This window comes from Pelmatolapia mariae, linkage group LG15, assembly GCF_036321145.2.
Source record: "Pelmatolapia mariae isolate MD_Pm_ZW linkage group LG15, Pm_UMD_F_2, whole genome shotgun sequence".
NCBI classification, from domain to species: domain Eukaryota; kingdom Metazoa; phylum Chordata; class Actinopteri; order Cichliformes; family Cichlidae; genus Pelmatolapia; species Pelmatolapia mariae.
In genome coordinates this window covers 20,275,386-20,298,381 of record NC_086240.1, presented here as the reverse complement: position 1 = coordinate 20,298,381, position 22,996 = coordinate 20,275,386, and the positions used below count along the sequence as shown (strand labels likewise).

The window sequence follows — 22,996 nt, the reverse complement described above, 5'->3', positions numbered from 1 at the left end:
GTGTGTGGTAGTGACAGGTAAATGAAGTTTTTTTTTTTTTAATTATTTGAATATATATGAGCGCTTGTGTATAAATACACAAACCATACACATATGCTTTCAATTGTGTAATTTAAGTGATCTAGGTGGCTCTGTTTTGGAAGTTAACGCTAGAAATGTATTTTGGAGTTTGTACGTGCTTTGGAATTTGTACGTGCTTTTTGGAGTTTGTACGTGCTTTGTCTCTAGGGGCCACCGCATATATTTATATATAAATAAAACCACTTTTTTTTTACATTAGTAATTCCTTTTGTGCATAATTTTATATTATTGTTCATAATAAATTAATTAAAGCAACAAAACAACCTGAAGAGCCGGCTCGGAGCTCTTTTTAGGGAGCCGAGCCGAAAGAGCCGGTTCTCTAAAGAATCCCATCACTAAAACATACTGCAGTGACAGTTTCCATTTATACTTTGTTCTCACTGTTTTTTGGTCTCTTTCAAACATCATAATGTCCGCATGGTTTGTTTATATCTTTGTTTTTTCATCATAACTTCAGAAAATTTCTAAAATTCTCTCTGTGACAACATCAGTCTCAAAGTGAGAGAATCATTTCTTGGAAATACAGAGAACTGAAATGAGGTGGGAGGCGCGAGGAATGGATTCTCAACACCGCCTACACTGTAATCCCTAACAGTTGTTCTAGCTCATAACTAATAAGCTCATAACACTCAAATGTCGTTTTGTAGTTGAGCAAACTATAAAGTATTGAGCTCTGTTGGCCTTTATGCAACTTTAATTGAATAGGGCTCAATATTTTTTAGCTAATTTGTTTGGAACGCTCAAAAGGTTTAAGAAGCATATATTAGTGATGTTCTGGTGGGTGGAGTCTTGTCACTCCCTCAGGAAAGCTGAGTCAGCCATCTTGAATTTACCTTGATGCGGGGAAGATTTGGCCAGCCCGTGTGGATTAAGGGTCCCCAACTTCAAACCACCACGACCACCACCTTAATTTTTTCATCAGCAGCCCTGAATTTGGTAAGTGTAACGTGTTTTTTGTTTTGTTTAAATTTATTTCAATAAACAGTCTTTTTTTATTTTTTAACTGGAAATATATTCGTACTTTGTGCACAGTGAATGTTTGTTATAAATAAATTCGAATCCAAGTAATTGTAACTTTAGAAGTTATCTTATGTGACAAATACGTAATGGTACTTCAGATTACAACGGTGTAATGTTTTGGCGGTTTTCCGTGGGGGACGTTTCCCATAATGCATTGCATTCTTGCCTGGGAAGTTGACGGTGGCAGTTCTAACTCCATGCATTTAAACTTTCTGCCAAAAGTCAAAAACAAAGTCAAAAACATACATATATATATATATATATATATATATATATATATATATATGTATACTGTTTTTGTAAAAATTGTTTTACATTTGGAAGTTTTTCCTTTGTGAGTTATTGAAGTATTTACAATGGAAACTTATTAATTTTAAAATGTGTATTACTAAAAATATGGTTATCCAAAATACTGAATTTACCATCTATGGCAAGGGTAGGGTAGGGTTACCCTTCTAGATTGACAAGTTTAGCCCGTTACACAAAAAGTTTGGACACCGCTGACCTATAACAATGACAATCAGAATATGGCTATCCAACACTTTGTTTTTACTCTGCATTTGTGTAATTACTATTCTAATAGATATTGTATGTTCATCTAGGAACAGCGTGATGTAAATATAAGACAGGCCCTTGTCCTTCATGCACTTCCTGTGTACCTGCGTGAAGATGCCTCCAAGTTCTTCAGGACTTGTGAGGTAAGTGTACTGGCCTCAGCATTAACGCCTTTGCCTAGCTGTTCAGTCGAATATATGACATCACTAAGAACTCAAGGAGAACCAGGGTGTATATCAGGAAGGAGGTTCAACACAGTCCTCATCTGACTTGTTTTCTCCCATATATCAACTATTGTTGAATAAGATTGCAAGAAGATTGTTACGCATAAAGCAGAAAATATGAAAATAGTTGAACGATTATTTACAAAAACAAATCCACAGAAAAACTATCTGCCTTTTAAAATTCAAATGTTCTTTTTTTGGGGGGGGAGGTGCCATGTTGTGGTCAGACAAATGTTTAGTAAGTAACAAAAACAAATATCTTGACATATATTTATTATTGAAAACATTTATTTAAACATATGTATTGAAACCAAACCCAAATTAAGAATATTGTAATGCATCATGATGTATCGCAATATCAAATTAAATCGTTGACATTATAATCCTAAAAGAAACGTGCGACTCCTGAAGATTCACACCTCTAATCAATAGCATGATTTGTGTCCTTGAGGGGGTGAACTCATTCTTGTATTATTTGTGTTTTGCAGTCAGCAGATGGTCCAGACCTCACTGACACTCCTGTGGCTCTGCTGACAGTTGTCACGGATGACACTACTGATTCGGCCCTCTTCAGTCCCTAAAGCATCTGCATTGTCGTTGAGGATGAAATACTTTTGAATGGTTCCACAAATCTGGCTGACTCATTTCTCCTGCTCTTTGGGTACATCTATGCACTAGACCTAAAATATCCAAAGGAAATTGAGCTTACATTCACATTTATCCAGAAGGTTGTGATGTGCCTTGAGGACAACAAACCACTGAAAGGGCGTCTACTGACGCTGAAGAATGATTTGTTTAATGAGTGAATCACTCAGAATGGATTACTTGTTGAGCTGAGTATTGATGAAGTTGGGGTTTTTTTGTGTGTTTTTTTTCCCTAATCATTTGGCTCTTCTACTTCAAATTTAAGGTGAATGACTGCTCATTTCGTGGACTATTCATGTTTAATGTTCTGTTGCCTGATACCTTAATGCACTACCTGATGTTTGTTCCCAGTTATGTACAGCTGTATAAACCAGTACAAATCTGGATCCTCATTTCTCCTGCTTTTTGGGTAGTTCTGTGCACTAGACCTACAATATGCAAAGACTCTCGAGCTTTTATTCACATGTATCCAGAAGATTGTGATGTGCCTTGAATACAACAAACCACTGTTAGGTCGCTTACTGATGCAGAAGAATTTGTTCAAGTGAATCACTCGGAATGGACAACTCGTTAAGCTGAGTATTGAAGGTTTTTTGTTTGTTTGTTTTGTTTTTTTTATACCATTTTTTTTACTTTTTTTTTGTAAACCTGTTTTTACCATTTGCCTCTTCTACCTCACATTTAAGATGAATGACTATTCAGTTCATGCACTATTCATTTTAATGTTCTGTTGCTTAATACCCTGATGCACTGCCTTGATGTTTGTTCCCTATGAAGTACGGCAGTGGAAACCAGTACTTTTTTTTATGTATTTAAAACAAGAAAGTGAGCTGCAGCTGTCAAGGTACACTAAGTGTTAAATGCCTTAATGTTCTAATAGCTGTAATTGCTGTTAATACTGAAAATGTTATTGAATTTTAGAATTGAGATGGAGTTGATATATGGGAGAAAACAAGTCAGATGAGGACTGTGTTGAACCTCCTTCCCGATATACACCCTGGTTCTCCTTGAGTTCTGAGTGATGTCATATATTCGACTGAACAGCTAGGCAAAGGCGTTAATGCTGAGGCCAGTACACTTACCTCACAAGTCCTGAAGAACTTGGAGGCATCTTCACGCAGGTACACAGGAAGTGCACGAAGGACAAGGGCCTGTCTTATATTTACATCACGCTGTTCCTAGATGAACATACAGTATCTATTAAAATAGTAGTGAGACAAATGCAGAGTAAAAACAAAGTGTTGGATAGCCATATTCTGATTGTCATTGTTATAGATCAGGGGTGTCCAAACTTTTTGTGTAACGGGCTAAACTTGTCAATCTAGAAGGGTAACCCTACCCCACCCTTGCCATAGATGGTAAATTAAGTGTTTTGGTTCACCATATTTTTAGTAATACACATTTTAAATTAATAAGTTTCCATTGTAAATACTTGAATAACTCCCAAAGGAAAAACTTCCAAATGGAAACCAATTTTTACAAAAACAGTACTTGTTTGGACTTCTTTAAATTGAAGCTGATAAATCTTTTTAACACAACACATTTTGATAGGATACATTTTGTCAAGATGTCCTCCTAAAATGACAACCTTGGATCCATGGCATAATCACTTAATCCCGGGGCACAGTTGAAGCAATTCACACTATGGCTTCTCACAGCTGTGTACAAACCATCTGTTAATGTGATTCTGAATCATGTGAAATGAAAAATTTACCTGAATTTCATAAATTCTCATGAACTTTGCTAGCTCCTCTGCAATCTTGCCAGTCTTGATGGCCTTGTCTCGGAACAAAGTGATGAGTCTAGGCGTGTGTCTGTCCAGCTCCTTGTAGAATTGAGTGTGTAGGTTAACATTGTTGATTCGGTGGAACTCTGCAACCACCTGTCCATGAACAGAAATAGACAGAAATGAACAAAGATGAATTAGGAACAGAATTGTTAATGTATATTATGTATATTAATGATTTATTAACGTAGAAGTGAAAAAGTCATGCAGCTGACTCAGCTTCAAGATGGCTGACTCAGCTTTCCTGAGGGAGCAACAAGACTCCACCCACCAGAACATCACTAATATATGCTTCTTAAACTTTTTGAGCGTTCCAAACAAATTAGCTATAAAATATTGAGCCCTATTCAATTAAAGTTGCATAAAGGTTAACAGAGCTCAATAGACATTGGGCCTGTCTCAATATGTGTACTTGTGCGTACTTGCGTTCTCGTGTACTCGTGATACGTCATCAGTCGGAGACCAAGTACTGTTCCAATCCGGTCTTTAAGTCTGACGTCACTAGCCGTGTCTGGGCTCAAACTCCGCTGCAGGTCCCTAAGTCAAACGATCACTGTGGCATCACTGAGAGTTGAAAAACTGTCTAAAGTCTTTCATCTGTAATAAAATGATCAGCGTTCTGCTCTACCAGGTGTAACAATTGAGTTTAACATCTAGGCATCCATGAAAACGTAATTTATTACATTTAACGGAGTTAGAAATTAGCAGGAAGTTAGCTCGCTAGCTTCCATCTAAATACAATATAGCATGTCCTGACTGAGGGATTTTAGAAACAAATTCAAACGTACGGCTCTGCTATCACTTCCAACATAAATGAAGACAGAAAACTAAACAGCAGTGAGGTTTGTAGGGTTACTGAAGTTTGGCTAGCTGGTATATAACGATGTGCTACGTGACCGCTAGCGACACAGCTATGTGAGCATAATATAAACACGCTAACTTTTTTCCACTCGATAAAAGTTAACGTGAGGATTCTCGCTGGTCAGGAAAAAATGTAATCGCATGGCAGGATGCTGTAAACGGACCAAACTTCAGCCAGGAGAACAACTGAGATAATCCATCCACAACACGAGGTTAGTCATTAATATACTGCTGCATGGGCTGGGCTGTAGTTACATCGTAAGGTTTAAAGATTAAATAAATGATTAGCGGTAATAAAAGCCGAGGGAGGTCAACAGTGATCACTGACTGTTTTTAGGAGCTTTATAGAAGAAAATACAAAACATTAAATATGTTAACAACACAAAAGCCATATTAAACGCAGGCTACTTTAGGCCCGGAAGCAGGATTCGTCACGTCATCACTTAAAGACTGGATTCAAAGTACGCATCAAGCCAAGAACGCGAAAAAGTCCCGGATGTGTTCTCGCTCCGCCTGTTTTATCGAGCATGCATCGATGGCAGTGTTGCCAACTCCTCAGTAATGAAAATCGCTATTGGCTGTCCTAAAAGTCGCTAGAAGTCACTAAATGACGTCATCACCTAATTTGCATAATTGGTCATGCTAATGTAATTGTAACCTACGTTGTTGGAGAGAGAAATAACATCGTGGAAGAGACATAAAATGAGTAAAAAAACGTCCTAAATGCATTTAGAATTTATTTAGAACTACAAATTAAATTTCTTTTAGCAATTATTGTTTTTTTTAATGTCATAATTCCAACCCTGCTCCTTTACCCGGGTTGGACCGGCAAAAGTGACCCGAAATAGGCACTCTGGTAGAGTTACTTTGTGTGTGTGTGTTTATAAGTAGTTTTAAACCTTGTGATCCACAAAACAGCATAACAGTAAAAGAACTGACTGCGTTACAGTCAGTGCGGGAGCAGCGGCTTCGCTCATGTGCGATTCATTTGCAGCTTGGACGCATAGGTGGGAACATCTCCTGCCCTGATAGCATCAGGGGGAGGACTATCCTCCGTCCGTGAGCGCTTTGGAACGGGCGAGGTGTCCACGGCAGCAGCCGCTGCTTGTTGAGAGTAAGAGCGATACGCGCTTTCACGTCAAAAAGTTGTCATAAATAAGTCTCCAATAACACCAGAAAAAGTCGCCAGATTTGTTGCTAGTCGTTTTTTAGAAAAAAAGTCACTAAGGGGGTCTGAAAACTCGCTAAATATAGCGACAAAGTCGCTAATTTGGCAACACTGATCGGTGGTGACTTGTGTGGACTTGGTACAGCTAAATATCCCAGAATGCATTTCGCCCAAAACTCAAACGCGGCAACGGCGGACGAGCGCGGCTAAAAACTTTTAAATATTACTCTTTCTGGGTCACAAAATAAACTTTTAAGTTATTTTCAAGCAAGAATGTAGCTGTGTAAACTTCAAATATCTGCTCGATTTATCAAGATATCATATATTTCCAAACGTGCGCTGACGTTTTCGGAGACGTCTGTGACTCGCCAGCTCCATAGCAGACAGCGAGGTCAAGGATCACTAGAGCCAGAGAGAAGTGGACTCCCAGCACATTGTTTTCAACCCCCCCCCCCCCCCCCCCCCCCCCCCGCGGTCTTTTCGCTACTCAGGTTAAACAAACCCCAAACCCCAGCAGCTGTCTATTGTATTGAGTGTCCACTAAAGTAAAAATAAAAGCGTTCTAACATCTCACCTGCTTGTTTTTATTAAGGTATACATGTACACTATTTTTATTAATAGAGATTTTGCTACTGAGGTTAAAAATGATATATAAGTCACTTAGATCACTTCTAAATGTTAATGTTTGGTTTATTTCAGTGTTTTATTTGTTCCTGAGTAAATCGGTTTGGCTGTGATTGAAGTTAAGCTTCATAACATATTAATCACAGTTAAATTAAGAGGGGACGGCAGTAAAAACTCCGGACCTGTGACATCATCAAGTACGCTGGTGTTCCAATTGTACAAATCGCGAGTCCGTGCTCGCATTCTCGGCAAGTCGATATTTTTCCCTCGCGCCTCAGAGCAAAAGAGAGAAAGGGTTGAAATTTCTCAGTATTTGTATAAAGAGTTCCCTCGTTTATCGCGGGTGTTATGTTCTAAAAATAACCAGCGATAGGTAAAATCTGCGAAGTAGTCAGCTTTATTTTTTGCAATTATTTTAGATGTTTTAAGGTTGTAAAACTTGTCACTACACACTTTATACACTTTTCTCAGACAGGCATGAACAGTTTCACACATTTCTCTCTTGTTTAAACACTCTCAAAGTTCAAACCTTCTTAAAAAAAAAAAAAGTTTTCTGAGTGTGTGTATATGGATGTGTGGACTAGTGATGGGAATTCCAGCTCTTTTTAGAGAACCGGCTCTTTCGGCTCAACTCATTAAAAAGAGCCGGCTCTTTCGGCTCCCAAGCGGCTCTTAAGGTTGTTTTGTTGCTTTAATTAATTTATTATCAACAACAATATATAATTATGCACAAAAGGAATTACTAATGTAAAAAAATGGTTTTTTATTTATATATGTTTATTATATAAATATTCTTTTATTTATTCACACCACACAAAATATAAAAAAATAAATTATGAAATACAAAAAACTATTTAAATAAACTATTTACAGTTCAACTTTTAACTATTTAAATTTTCAGATTTTTAAACCTTGCTTAACTCTCCAAACCTTCTTAAAAAATGGTATTTTCGTATCAAACAGTTAACACAAACCATCACATTAATAAGCACGCAATGCAGCAACTACACACTGATGGTATGAGTAAAAAACACATCTGGATTTTGCTTTCTCTATGCACAAGGTAGGCTATGTCAGTTTGAGGTCATACTTTTGTCATAGGTCCGTAAACATAGAGGGATCCAAACTTCAAGTACTGGTGTTTATTCACACACATCAAAACAAACACAAGTGTTTATTTCCAAGTCAAAACAAAATAGTAATTTCACTGAGGAAAAAAAAGAAATCAGTCTACATCGTGTCGTCTCTCTGGGTCCGGCCACAAAATTTCGTCTACATCACATGCAATGTCCTCTAGTCCAAGGCACCGGGGAAAATATCTTCTGGAATTGCGTATCCAGGCCTGACATGATGCATGGTCAATATCCCCACGTGCCTCCTCCATTACCTGTAAAAGGGCTATGCGTTGATGGGGATGACGGTCATAGACCTTCCAGCGCCAGGCAGAGAAGAACTCTTCAATTGGATTCAAGAATGGAGAGTATGGGGCGAGGTTGAGTACAGTGAAGAGTGGGTGATCTGTAAACCAGTTGCAGACCAAAGCAGCCCTATGGAAACTAACATTGTCCCATATGATGACGTATCTGGTCTGCTCTGGTCTCTGAACAGTGACCAGAGCATGTCATTAGTGAGCATGTCATGTAAGGTGTCCAGGAATGTAATAATGTGTGCAGTGTTATATGGGCCCAGGGTTGCATGATGGTGAACAACACCATTTTGACTTATAGCTGCACACATAGTTATGTTACCACCAGGTTGTCCTGGGACATTGATTATGGCACGGTGTCCAATAATGTTCCTGCCACGCCTCCTTGTCTTAGTGAGGTGAAAACCAGCCTCATCCACAAAAAGCTGCTCATGACACATGGCATCTGCCTCTAGCTCCTTCACTCTCTAGACAAGACAAAACAAATTCAGCACAGTAGGCACAAGCACAGCACTACAGTATGCACTTCCAGATTCAGTACCAATGATACTATAGCTTACCTGCACATAGTCATATCGCAGCTGTTTTACACGTTCACTGTTTCTTTCAAAAGGTACTCCGTAGATTTGTTTCATTCGGATTCTGTTGCGGGCAAGTACACGACCTAATACAGAAATCCTCACATTTTGTATGTTTTGGAAGGTGGTGTCATTCTCAATTATGCGCTGCTGAATTTCGCGTAGCCTTATGGAATTATTTGCAATCACCATATTCACTATATGGGTTTCTTGGTCTGCAGTGAACATTCTTCCTCTGCCCCCAGCATCTGGTCGTCTAGCAATTCTGTAAAGTAACAATTTCAGTATTTTTACATCTATGGTATTGTTGTGTTTCTCATTAGCATATGGCAGTGTTACAAATCTTATTGCTAAGTGACTGTACTAACCGATTCTCATTTCGAAATGTCCTTATGATGCTTACTACAGTGTAGCGCCTCAAGTTAGGCTGAAGGGTCTAAGGGTCATTCCATGGTTGATTACATGGTCCACTATTGTAGCTCTGATGTCATCAGTAATTCTATTTCTTAATCTTCTCCTCTTCCCCCTCCTCGTCCTCCTCTTGCTCCTCCTTGCCCTCTTCCTCTAACTTCACCTCCTTCTCCTTGCCGTCCTCTTCATCCTACTTCTTCACCTCCACGTCCTCTTCCTCGGCCTCCTCTAATTATCACTCTTCTCACTCTTCCTGCTCCCTCCATTGTACTCCACACGGACAGCTTACCTGTAGCTTATTTATAGTGCTTAGGCTGATTGCAAAGTGAACTAATTATCTAAAACAGTTTTCACATGTGACAGTGTGCCAGACAGTTGGCAGAATAGTGTAAATAATAGCCATAAATGTGTATAATTTTGCTAGGAGTGCATTGATCATTTGGAAATTGAGTGTAAAGCAGTGAGTTGTGTTTACAGTTCCACAAAAAGAGTGCTGTGAAGTGGATTGTACCTACAGTTTTGCAAAGTGTGTGTTACAAAATGGCAAACTGAGTGCAAAGCAGTGTTTGTGCTTTTAGTTTTGCAAACTCAGTGAGTGGTTTTGCTATAAGTATTAATAGTTTTAGAAATTGTGCTATAAGAATCACAGTTAGGGTGTAAGCATTCTTTCATTTTAAGCATAAATGATGGCTAATAAATAGTTTATAGCTAAGTTCATAATTAATCTGTAAATGCGTAACAAACCGTTATTAATGGTTTATTATGCATGAGTTAAGGGTCAGAAAGAGAGAAACCTGACCAGTTTTTTGCCAAATAGTGAGCCAAATGTGTTCACCTATATATTTCATCTAGAGTTGCTATATTAAACATTTCAGACTAAGTTACTATCTTGTAATCACAATAAGCATTTGTAAACATATTTTTTAGCATATAAAATTGTACTTTATAAATGCATTATAAATATTCACAACTATCAATCGGAGCTTTGTTGTAAAGTGTAAAGCATAACACAATTTATTAATGACTAATAAATATCCACAAATGCCAAATGGGAGCCTTATTGTAAAGTGTAAAGCACAACACCATTTATTAATGACTAATAAACATTTATAAATGCCAAAAGTGAGACTTAAATGAATAGCGTCTCCATTTATTACACTTGGACCTAAATTACAATCAGTGCTTGAAATAACATTTAACTACTGTCAAAAATGGCAATGTATAGTAAGAGTACCACATGTAACATTAAATATGTTATTTAAAACACCAAACAGCCACCCCCTTCAAAATAATTTCATGCCAGACTGGTTCAGACTGGAAATATTTTTTGTACATCCTTGAACAAGCGTCCCAGTGGTCCATCAGGGTGCCGTCAACCAAGCCAAGATGACCATTCAAGAACCATGAGGTGTTCCTCCAGCAACTTCTCAGTACGATTTCCTCTTAGTCTACAGACATGTCCTTTGATGGTCATCCAAGCTCTTTCGATATGTTGTGTATGACTGCCAGATTGAAGATCTACAAACCACCTGCTGTGATTTACAGTGTAAGCTTGTGCACTTTATGTTCAATATATGTATTTTTGTTGTGCCTGAAATGAACAAATAAATAAATTAAAAAAAATAAAAAATAAAAATAAGCACTCTTGTAGGCTCTCCACTCGTCACTGATAATATCACTACCTGACTTAACATGCTGTCTGATCAGAGGAACAAGGTGGCGCATTGATCGTTTTTCAACAGGTTTTAACATGAGCCTTCGCCTTTTGCTTTTAATTCCCATCAGTCCAAATACCCATTTCTTCCTTTTCCATGCATTTCCAAAGCGTTCATGTGCATACTGAAAACAAAAAGAATAAAGTTAAACATAATATTTAGAAAGAAACATTCAAAAAGTTGGTTGCTTCTTAAAATTTTAGTCATATTCCTGTTATTTACAGTTTTTCCCAATTGTTTACAGACAGTTACTTGTACTTCAGACACAATGACTACAACATGTAACTGGTGCATCAACCCCCTGAACCAGTTCTGCTAAACTGCTAGCACAATTCCAGCTTCACACTCAAATTCCAGTTGTAAAACACACTTTTTTCAAAACACTACACACAATTCTCTGCATTTGGCACAATTTTTATGAAGAAAATCTCTTGTCTGCACAGGAAAAACACTGTCATTCAGAATTGTAAACTCAGTTGTGTTTTGTATACAAACATTCTGAAATCTTGTACAATGCACTTATGCTGTCTGTAGTAAGTGTAAAACTGAACAAGAGGCTTACAGTAAGTCATGATGACTGGAGAAGATAGTGTTTAAGATTAAGCACATCAGTGTTCAACTGGTTCTTATAAATGTCTATTCATATGATGGTTTGTGTGTGTCATTTGAAAACAAAATGGCATTTTGACAAAAAATTACATTGTTTTGAATGTAGAGTTTCATTTTGCAGGAGGAATTGAAGGGTTTTGCCCAATATTTTGAAATGGGGCTCCAAGTTCAGACGTTATCAAATAAAATGAGCTGTGAGCTTTTATTTCCTTTTAGAGGCTGCCATAGGTTCCTGCAGGCTTTCGGGCCCTTCCCTTAACCACCAGTATGGCCTTGAGAGGTGCAGGTGCTATTAGTCTTCCACCATTCTCACGCCAAAAATAAGAAAAATTTTGGTTATTACAGTTTTTTCTGATTGCTTAAGCACATTTTTTGTAACTATTGGCTATTTTTGCAAAACTCTACACACAAATAAGAAAACCTGTCACCCAATTATCAAAACATTGTAGTTCTCTTGCAAAAGCAAACACAGCTAGATTAACTCTTCACACCTTCGTAAAAATGGTGTTTTCGTATCAAACAGTACACACAAGCCATCATCTACTAAGCACACAATGCGCCAACTGCACACTGATGGTATGAATACAAAACACATCTGGCTTTTTCTTTCTCTGTGTACAGATGTCAATTTGAGGTCACACTTTTGTCATAGTGTCATGTAAACATACAAGGATCCAAATTTCAAGTATTGGTGTTTATTCACACTCATCAAAACCAAGACAAAGTCAGAACACAAAATAGGAATTTCACAAAAAAAAGGAAAAAAAAAGACAATCAGCCTACATCATGTCGTCTTTCTGGGTCCGGCCACAAAATTTCGTCCACATCGCATGCGATATCCTCCAGTCCAAGGCACCGGGGAAAATATCTCCTTGAATGCCGTATCCAGGCCTGACATGATGCCTGGTCAATATCTCCACATGCCTCCTCCATTGCCTGTAAAAGGGCTACCTGTTGATGAGGATGACGGTCGTACACTTTCCAGCGCCAGGCAGAGAAGAACTCCTCGATGGGATTTAAGAATGGAGAGTATGGAGGGAGGTTGAGTGCCATGAAGGATGGGTGGTCTGTAAACCAGTTGCGGACCAAAGCAGCCCTATGGAAACTAACATTGTCCCATATGATGACATATCGGGTCTGCTCTGGTCTCTGAACAGTGAGCATGTCATGCAAGGTGTCCAGGAATGCAATAATGTGTGCAGTGTTGTATGGGCCTATGGTTGCATGATGGTGAACAACACCATTTTGGCTTATAGCTGCACACATGGTTATGTTACCACCACGTTGTCCTGGGACATTGATGATGGCACGGTGTCCAATAATGTTCCTGCCACGTCTCCTGGTTTTACTGAGGTTAAAACCGGCCTCATCCACAAAAAGTAGCTCATGTCCCATTGCATCTGCTTCTAGTTCCATCACTCTCTGGACAAGACAAAACAAATGCAACACATCAGGCCCATGCACAGCACTACAGTATGCACTTCCAAATTCAGAACCAATGACACTAGCTTACCTGCACATAGTCATATCGCAGTTGCTTTACACGTTCACTGTTTCTCTCGAAAGGAACTCTGTTAATTTGCTTCATTCTTATTCTGTGGCGCGCAAGTACACGACTCAGTGCAGAAATGCTTGCACTGTGTACATTTTGAAAGATGGTGTCATTATCAATTATGCGCTGCTGTATTTCGCGCAGTCTTATTGCATTATTGGCAATCACCATGTTCACTATATGGGTCTCTTGCTCTGGAGTGAACATTCTGCCTCTGCCCCCAACATCTGGACGTCTAGCAATTCTGTAAAGTAACAATTTCAGTATTTTTGCATGTATGGTACTGTTGTGTTTCTCATTAGAATATGGCAGTGCTACAAAGTACTTACCGATTCTCATTTCGAAATGTCCTAATGATGCCTGCCACAGTGTAGCGGCTCAGTTTAGGCTGAACCCGTTGGCCAGCTTCCCTCAGGGTCATCCCATGGTTGATGACATGGTCCACTATTGTAGCTCTGATGTCATCAGTTATTCTGTTTCTTACTCTTCTTACCCTTCCTCTTTCCCCTCCTCGTCCTCTTCTTGCTCCTCCACGTCCTCTTCCTCCAACTTCTTCACCTCCACGTCCTCTCCCTCGGCCTCCTCTGATTCTCACTCTTCTCACTCTTGCTGCTCCTTCCATTGTACTCCACATAGACAGCTTACCTGTGGCCTGTTTATAGTGCTTAGGCTGATTGCAAAGTGGACTAATTATCTAAAACAGTTTTCACATGTGAAAGTGTGCCAGACAGTTGGCAAAATAGTGTTAATGATAGCCATACATGTGTATAATTTTGCTAGGAGTGTGTTGGAAATTTGGTAATTGAGTGTAAGCAGTGAGTTGTGTTTAAAGTTCTGCAAAAAGAGTGTTGTGCAGTGAATTGTGCCTACAGTTTTGCAAAGTGTGTGTTACAAAATGGCAAACTGAGTGCAAAGCAGTGTTTGTGCTTTTAGTTTTGCAAACTCAGTGAGTGGTTTTGCTATAAGTATTAATAGTTTTAGAAATTGTGCTATAAGAATCACAGTTAGGGTTTAAGCATTCAGAAAAAACTGTAAACACACACTGGACTGACTAAAACACACAGATTATAAGCCAGAATGTGTCTCTAGCATTGGAGCTGAATGCTTATTATGTCCAGCATCTACACCAACTGGCTGATGCTGATGTACTTCGTCAATACAGGGATTAATTCATTTCAAAAGTCTAAACAATATTGCAAAAACAATGTAGCTACACAGAAATGTAACTTATGTAAAAGAAAATCAATATTACAATGGAAAATCATATAATCTATGATTATATACTTCACATATATTAGAAAACATGAGGGAAAGAAAATACATTGTTTTAGCCCTCTGAGTGTTAGCAAGGGATACAAATTGTGATTATTGGAGAATTGTCTAATATTAACATTTCTCAGCAAACTATGCATATCTTGATAAAACTATTTAAACTAATTCAGCACTTACAGACCCTCTAACTCTAAAACAGAAACTGAATTTGGTTTAGATTCCAAAATTGACCAACATAGATGGAAGTGAAGCAGAAAATAAAATACCAAACTGGAGAAACTTTAAAAAAGCTTGTTCTTACCTAAAATTACACAGTTTTTTGTTTTGTCTATATCATGTTAGTATAAATGCAGTCACTTTTTAATATCTATAACACTTTAAGACACAAACTCAAATGGTAAAAACTGAGAAAGACCTAACAATGTAACAATGTAATGTATGAATAATATTCTTAAGTTCAGCTAAGGAAACCCTATGTCGCAATTTACAAAATGTTTGTCGCATGTGAGTCAAACCCCAGAGAAGAATCCAATATTACTCTGATTTTGAATGCTTGATGTGGCAGTTGAACAAAAACAAGCCAGTCCCTGACTGATTTTAGGATATAGTTCAGTCTTATTGGCGTTTAAAACAAGGAGTCTCTTGAGCAAATGCAGTTTTCTCTGTCCTTTCTTAAAGTTTTCTTCCATTATATGACCAGTCCAGCTTATTATTAAAAGAACCCCCAGGTACTTCTCAGAATTCATCTCAGTGTCTCTTCACTGGATGTTCACCAGTAAAGGAGAAGGTTTGTACCTGCAGCAGTCGTCCACCAACTTTTCCCAGCACTGATCTGAAGATGGTACTTCTGGCACCAGTTCACAAACTCAGTTTCAGTACTGAAAGCAAATAGAATACAAGTAAACACAATGCAGTTTCTAAAAAAAGGGAGTGCCCCCTAAACTTAGTAACTGGTTGGACCACCTTGAGCAGTAACAACAGCAATCAGGCATTTGTGATGACTGGCAATGAGCCTTTTACAGTGCTGTGGAAGAATTTTGGCCCACTCATGCAGCCATATTCAAGGGTTTTTGAGCATTAACCAGCTTTTTAAGGTCATGCCACAGCATCTCAATCTGATTCAGGTCAGGAGTTTTACTAGACTTGAAAGTCATCATTTTGTTTTTCTTAAGTCACTCTGAGGTGTACTTTCTGGTGTGTTTTGGATCATTTGGATCAGAGGCCAAGTACGCTTCAGCTTGAGGTCACAAACAGATGGCTGGACATTCTCCTTCAGGATGTTTTGGTAGACAGCAGACTGCTGTTACCCTTATGCCAGATGTAATGACACACAACTTTGTCTTGTCAGTCAGTTTTTTCCCAAAATCTTAAGGAGCATCAAGATTTTTTTCAGCAAACCTAAGATTAACCTTTCTGTTCCTTTTACTCAGCAATGGTTTTTGTATTGCAACTCACACAGGCCATTTTTCCCCAGTCTCTTTCTTATGGTGGAGTCATGAACAATAACCTTAACTGAGGCAAGTGAGGCCTGCAGTTCTTTGGATGTTATTTGGAGGTCTTTTGTGACTTCTTTGGTTAATTTTGGTCAGCCAGCCAATCCTGGGAAGGTTCACCACTGTTCCATGTTTTTGCCATTTGTGAATAATGACTCTTGCTGTGGTTCACTGGAGTCCCACAACTTTAGAAATGGCTTTACAACCTTCCAGACTCAGAGATGTCACTTACTTTGGTTCTCATTTCTTCCTAAATTTCCTTGGATTGCAGCATGATGTCTGACTTGCAGGTTCTTTTTAAGTGATTTCTTGATTGAGAACAGGTGTGCCAGTAATCAGGCCTGGGTGTGGCTAGATAAACTGAATTCAGATTTCCAAAGATGGGATACGCCACAGTTAATTTATGCTAAAATTGTGGGTGTTGGGGTGGGGGGGTCACTTTTTCACACAGGACCATGTAGGTTTGGATCCCCCCCACTACTACTTTTAGAAACTACATTTTATGTTTACTTGTGTTATATTTCTCTAATATTTACATTGTTTTTTGTGATCTGAAACATTTAAGTGTGACAAATATACAAAAAATGGGAAATCAGGAAGTGAGAAAACACTTTTATTATCACTGCATTTGTTCATTCAGACATAAAATGTTTTATGTATTTAGTGTTGAAACAAGGCAACTCATCCATGGTGCTAACTTCTGTCTCCAAACCACTCAACATGAGTGGTTTGAGTTGTTTACAAAGTTATAGGGGCATGACAGCAATGGTTTGGACATGTACAGAGGAGTTATAGTGAATATACCGGACAGAAGATGCTGAATATGGAGCTGCTTGTCAGGAGAAAAAGAGGTAGACTGCAGATAAGAATGATGATGTAGTGAAGGGGGACATACAGAAGGCTGGTGTGCCAGATGAGGATGCAGGAGATGAAAGAGAGATGAGATGAAAGCCGGTGATTTTCTGTGGCTACCCCTAAAGAAAGCAACCAAAAGTGGAAGAAGATGGGACACAAACTCACTTTGTTTTATTACCTCCATCCAACAGAGGGCGCTCGTGTACAACAAGTGAGTGTCATCATCTTCACCTCGCAGCCTCTGTCCCAGCTGCACGGCAACTTCAGCTGGAGTTTTGTGATGGTCACATGACGTTGTTATGGGTATATTACCCCAAAATGTCAGAGTTTGCGCTCCACTACAGAGCTGCTGCCTGTCTCCACAGCACTGATAGAGGCTGTGCATGTTCCAGTACTATTAGAAACTTTACCAATTACTTTTTGTTTTGTAGTTTTCCTTATTCTTTGAGAGCTGAGCCACTGAAAGAAGGAAGAGAGCGTCAGGACGCAGAATTTTGAGGGCAATTATGAAAAACGCGGAGCAGTGAATTTTATTTCCCGTTGACAGCTGAAAAGGTGAGACAGGAGGACTCATGCTGCTTCTCTCCTTCAGGATGTCGCACAGGCTTAGCATTATCTGAGAAAATATTTAACGAATTTTGACTTAAATATGCATCTGTCTGGTCTGTCATTCATTTGAAAAAGGGTATCATGCAATGTGTACATACAGAGGATCCCTAGTATAAATCACAAAAGTAGGCTCTCAGAAAATCTGCGTAAGAGTAACAGATTTACCAAGGCTTGGCAAAAGTTAATTAGTGCGTTCATAGGTTAATGACGTTTGTCCCTCATCTGTAAAACCACCAACTGGGCTGTTTCGACCTTTGTAGAGTTGCTGATTCATTGACATGTGTTCCACTTTTATTGCTATTAGACTATTAGACTGAATTGCTGCATACAATTTATTGGCGCTCAGCGCTACACAAGGACAGGAAACCCACACTTAATGGAACTCATCCTCAGAAAATTGTTGCTTTGTGTTTCCGCGGTCATGGATGAAGTATCTCTGCTTCTAATTAACCGAGAAAAATGGGTTAATGTTGCACACGGATGACTGAACAATGGCGTGGAGTGTTTGCCTTACTGTGATGCTTTCAAGGGATCCAAGCTCAGATTTTATGGAACAAACTGAGCTGTGAGCTTTTGTTTTGATCACATGGAATGTTTTTGATTGTAGTGATATTTTCATTGCTTATTGAAAAGCAGTTAAGTGTCAGACGTTGGGTGTTATGTAATATTTTGAAAATATATATTTATTCCAATTACACTGCACTCATTCATCTCTGTCGATCTACTTAAATTGTCAGGAGAGACCACACGCGTCGTCTCCCTCTGACCTCGCAGATGATCAGATTCTCTGCTGAGGGCAAATCTCACAGAGCGACAGTGCATGACAAGATAATTGCTTCCTCTTATGCTACTAGAATTGAGAGCGATCTGCCTGTTGTGCTGAGTGAATTCCCATTCACTCTTTGTGCATTCATCTTCTGTGAAGTTGACCAGAGCAGAGATTTTATAAGAGACACACAGAGAATCCTGGATTGAAATCTATGGAAAATCAGCAAAAATAAAGATGATGGAAGAAATATAACTTCCACGGGTTCAAGTCAGTAAATGCTTTAAGTGGTGCTTATCATGTTCAATACAAATCACAAAACACTTGAAAAAAGGTAATTAATTAAACAGTAAAGATAATTTATGTGTTGTTTCAAAATAAATGTCCAAATAAATCCCCTGGGTGTTGCGGAGACAGTCATGATGGCAAGGTAACTAGATTTGTTTCTATTACTTTTATCAGACCCAACAATTTGCTATTAACAGCAAAGCTTTTCTTTTTCTTTTCATTCAAACTGTGACCAGTGGGCATGTAATTAGTGGTCTCTTTACATTTTGTTGCCAGGTGCATTATAGACCAAGAGCCAAAATATTAGACATACTGTAGTGATTATGGCAAACCAAATGTGCTTTGGAATCTGCCCTGCAACCAATCACTTAAGCAGGTACTGGTCACTGTTATGACACTACAAAGACATTTTTTGTATTGGTTGAAAGAACTTGCTGGATTTGAGATTTTTTTGTAATGCAAAGTGCTTGTCTAAAGTGGATTTACAAGATCTTTGTAGTTCAAAATGAAAAGCAGTATGATTATCCTGTGGGCGCTAACATCTTTTTCCCCAATATATATCTACTTAAATGTAAGATGACTCCCAAAACAAGTTAGCCTTTTCACTCATAATTGTGGATGCTGTTAGGAGGATCAGGTCTGTGTATTGACTAGATGTGCCCCTGATCCCAATCTTATGGAGCAACAACATGGCATGACCTGGTTACTACTTGAATTTTCTCCTTTTGGGTTAGATCTGTGCACTGCCTCAGCAGAATGTGCAACAGGCAGTAGACAGGACACCAATGTGCTTTGCTACTGTATTAATTCGCCAACAAGTACCCGCACTGTTCTCACATGGACTAAGTCAGACATCAAACAGACTTTGCAATTTGGAGCTAACAACAGGAGGGCCGTGACAACGGCCATTTTTGATGTTAGGAAATTCTCACATAAATCTCTATTTAGGATTCTTTGATTGCTGTTTCTCTGCTCTAATTTCTCTGCAATTACCTTGTTTGTGTACCACAGAACTCTGAAAATTTGTCTTTTATATTACTATAATAAACAAAATCTTTGTTGGTTTGCCTATACAAGAATGTCAGGAATCAACCAATCAAAACTGGCAAACAAGTATGTTTTAGTCCACTGAAGGTTCTCATCTATATCAGATATGATGTCATCACACTGTCTAGCAACCACCTATAAATGAACACCTTATGAAAGCATTGTAGCCTTTTAATTTCACAACACTAACATCTAATTTGTATCCACTGCAACGTGCATGTTTATATTATAGCATCATTTTGTTGCCTAGCAACCACATAATCAGCGATTAAAACACACACAGTAAACAAAACTGTAGTATGGGCATGTGTGTAGCTATCTCATTCATTTCATGCTTAAAATTCTCTTATATTCACGTGGTGTTTAAATTTATTTTTTATGATCACGTCCAGAAAAACCAAAGGTCCGTAGTTGCAGAGCTGGAGAGGTAAAACACTAACTGCTTGGCTTTCCCACCATCCTCTGTTGGCACTGAGCGATTAAAAGTGTTATATCCCACCAGACGCAGTGTAATTAGAAGATAACTCTCCCCACACGCACAAACACATGTATAGGAGTGTGGAGTTTTTTGTGGAGTCACCTAGCAACCCTAATGGCTTCTGCCTAGTCTTAGTCTAAATGTCAACCTGACCCCCTATCCTATCTTTAATGAGAGTCTTGACTGAACGCTTTTTAACGACTTTCTCAAACACTCACAGATCTGCCACTAGGCTTGTGGAAGTTTAAAACCCACGACTCCTTACTACAGTAGATTTCATTTTATCCCTCCGAGGTGTCTGACATAACCTCTCTATCCCTGTCTTACTTGTCCTGAGTTTCCTTTTATATTATTCATATTTGGTTTGCATTATGCATACTGTGGGAAACCCTGCCCAAGCTAGAAAAGTAAACATGCTCGACGTAAAGTAAACAGTCTGGTGAACGGGTCCAAGCTATTAGAACTTAAACATGCACGCTAATAAGTTCCTAATACTTTAATAAGTAAACCTCTGTGTGCTTTTAATTAAAACTGAGTTACACAAGAGGTCATGTAACTCAGCTGCTTGATGACACTGTCAACCTGGTGCTCAAGGTGGGATTACTGCTTCCAAGAGAAGGATCTACTGGAATCCATAAATAAATCTGTTAAAATGCTCTGCATTCCTCACGTTGGGTATTTGAGAGAAAATATAGAGTCAAACAAAATGCAGTAATGAATTTCGCTTATATAATTTTTTACATTTCACAGTGTTAGAATTTTTTTTCTTCGCATTTTCTTCTTTTTTTCCACCAATATATTTGGAAATATTGAGCAGTCTGTCGGATTCTAGTTGTTCATTAGCTCAAAGATACACTTGAGCAAATGATTAATTAAGTCATTTATTTTTAATGTTATCATAAGTTATTACTCTTCAAATTCTTGCTGGAATATCAAATTAGAAATGGTAGTGTTCATATGATGTTAAACTGGCTGTAATCCCCAGCTTAGTTACTGGTAATTAAGTCATGTTTTTAATCAAGGGTTAAGTTGGAATTACAACATGGATCCTTCTCATTCCAAGTACTTGTGTTTACCTAGGTGTGTCTGGAAAAAATGCGTAATTAAACAGTGATTATTTACTGGTTACAGTATTAACATGTAAGTGAAAACTTAAATGTCTAATACAATCAAACACAGTACATTCCCATGTTTAAAACTTGTGTTGTCACATGTTTAAAGATATGAAAACTGCATTTGTGTAAACTGGAAATCTCTCAACAGTAGTATCCCATCTAACCAAAAATCCAACATCCAGAAAGTACAGAGCAAAAAACTGCTTTTTATTTTTGTGGGCAAAATTTCTTATTCTGCTGCCACTGCAGACTCAATATATTTCAGAAAGTGGTTGTTAATTAGATACACTGTTCATCAGATAATTTATAAAACTGAGTATGGCTACCAGCTCTATATTTGCTCACTTACCATTTCCACTTGGGCTGACATTCAAATACTCCACCATGTTTTGGAAAACTGGCACAGAAGTTAAACCAAATTGCTTGAGGAGCAGAAGCCACTTCCACACACTGCTCCCTGCCAGTTGGTATGAAAGGTGAATAACTCCTTTTCTCATGGCCTATGACTGACCTTTCATAATGTTTTATGTGTTTTCATTCATACCTTTTCTAAATGTTGCTTTCTAAAAGCAAAAAGACTAATGTAATGGGGCTGAAACATGACTTCTCTCCATCTCTGCTGGCTGAGGAAACAAATCACATAACACTGGCTTAAAGACTGCCACATCACAAGCATTTCCTTCTGTTTAGCTTGGAAATGTGTGTTTATTGTTGTTTAAGGCCGATCAGCGCTCCCACAGCTGCTCTACCTCATTCGCAGTAATAGAAGGCAGTAGATCACACTTACTTTTTAAGGACCACCTGTACTTGTGAGACGCTGACAGTGTGGACTGTGTAGAAAGAAAGATGGAATTTGAAGTCAGATTGTGGAAGTTTATGGGGAAAAAAACGTCGACTCCTTTGATTCATGCCCTCAATAGACAGTTTGCTGTTTACTTGTAGTCAAAAGGTATGATAGAGAATGGTCTGGTTTTGTGCATGCCTACCTTGTGATTGACAAGTCAATCCTGTATGAGCATGACTCTTTTAGTTTCCTACTAGCAGAAATGCACTCCGGTTTCAACACACAAAGGTGGCAACAGAAAAAGCTTCCCACTGGGACTTCATTAACCAAAAGGTGACTCTAAGGTGGCTGTGCCCATATTTTGCCTATAGACAGTTGTTGACAGTCACTGAAAAAGTACATTCAATAACTGCAACCATTGTAGTCACAATGTAAGTAGTTAAAATGATACATTTAATCTTCAGTTAACATCGCATGCTGGTTTTGGGATGAAGAAGAAGCTGTGTCTCTGCTTGAACATTGTATAACAGAATGGTTTCTGAGCAGATCATTTTAAATATTAGCATTTGAGGCTAACCAAAATAAAATACTGAAATGTAGCTAATATACAGGAAGCAGACTGATCCAGATTTTGGTTTCCATGTGCGTGTAAACTCACTCAACATTAGATTAAACTTTCAAATATTTCTTTTGGTTTTAGAGAGATTACAATCCTAAAATAAGCATATGTATTTTCTCTGTTCTCTCAGGAGGAGATGGAGAACAAGGCCATGTATCTGAGCACAAATGAAGAGAGAGAGAACGTCTCGATTTATGAAGAGGCCTATGATGGACACAACTTGTCCAAACTCAACCTGTGTGATGAAGGTAGGAGGAATAACTGAGCTGTGAAAGTGCTGAGTTGAACACAAGGCTTGCTGCTTTAGTTCTTTTAACTAAAATGCAGGCTTTTTCCAAAGGAACAACCTCGATTTAACCTCCCAGCGCACCCACTGCATGTCCTGCTGCAATAAGTAGGTGATCACAGATGTTTG

At 38.4% G+C, this 22,996-nt stretch overlaps 1 protein-coding gene across 1 annotated transcript in view; it reads left to right on the top strand.

Annotated features, from left to right (window-relative positions):
- The first annotated feature begins 17,233 nt into the window (after positions 1-17,233).
- The window catches only part of scara5 (scavenger receptor class A, member 5 (putative)), a 99,598-nt gene continuing 93,835 nt past the window's right edge, over positions 17,234-22,996 (top strand). Inside the window, exons 1-2 of the mRNA XM_063495580.1 lie at positions 17,234-17,430; positions 22,712-22,829. Coding sequence (XP_063351650.1) covers positions 22,718-22,829 — 112 coding nt within the window. The 5' untranslated portion in view covers positions 17,234-17,430; positions 22,712-22,717. The remainder of the gene's footprint in view (positions 17,431-22,711; positions 22,830-22,996) is intronic.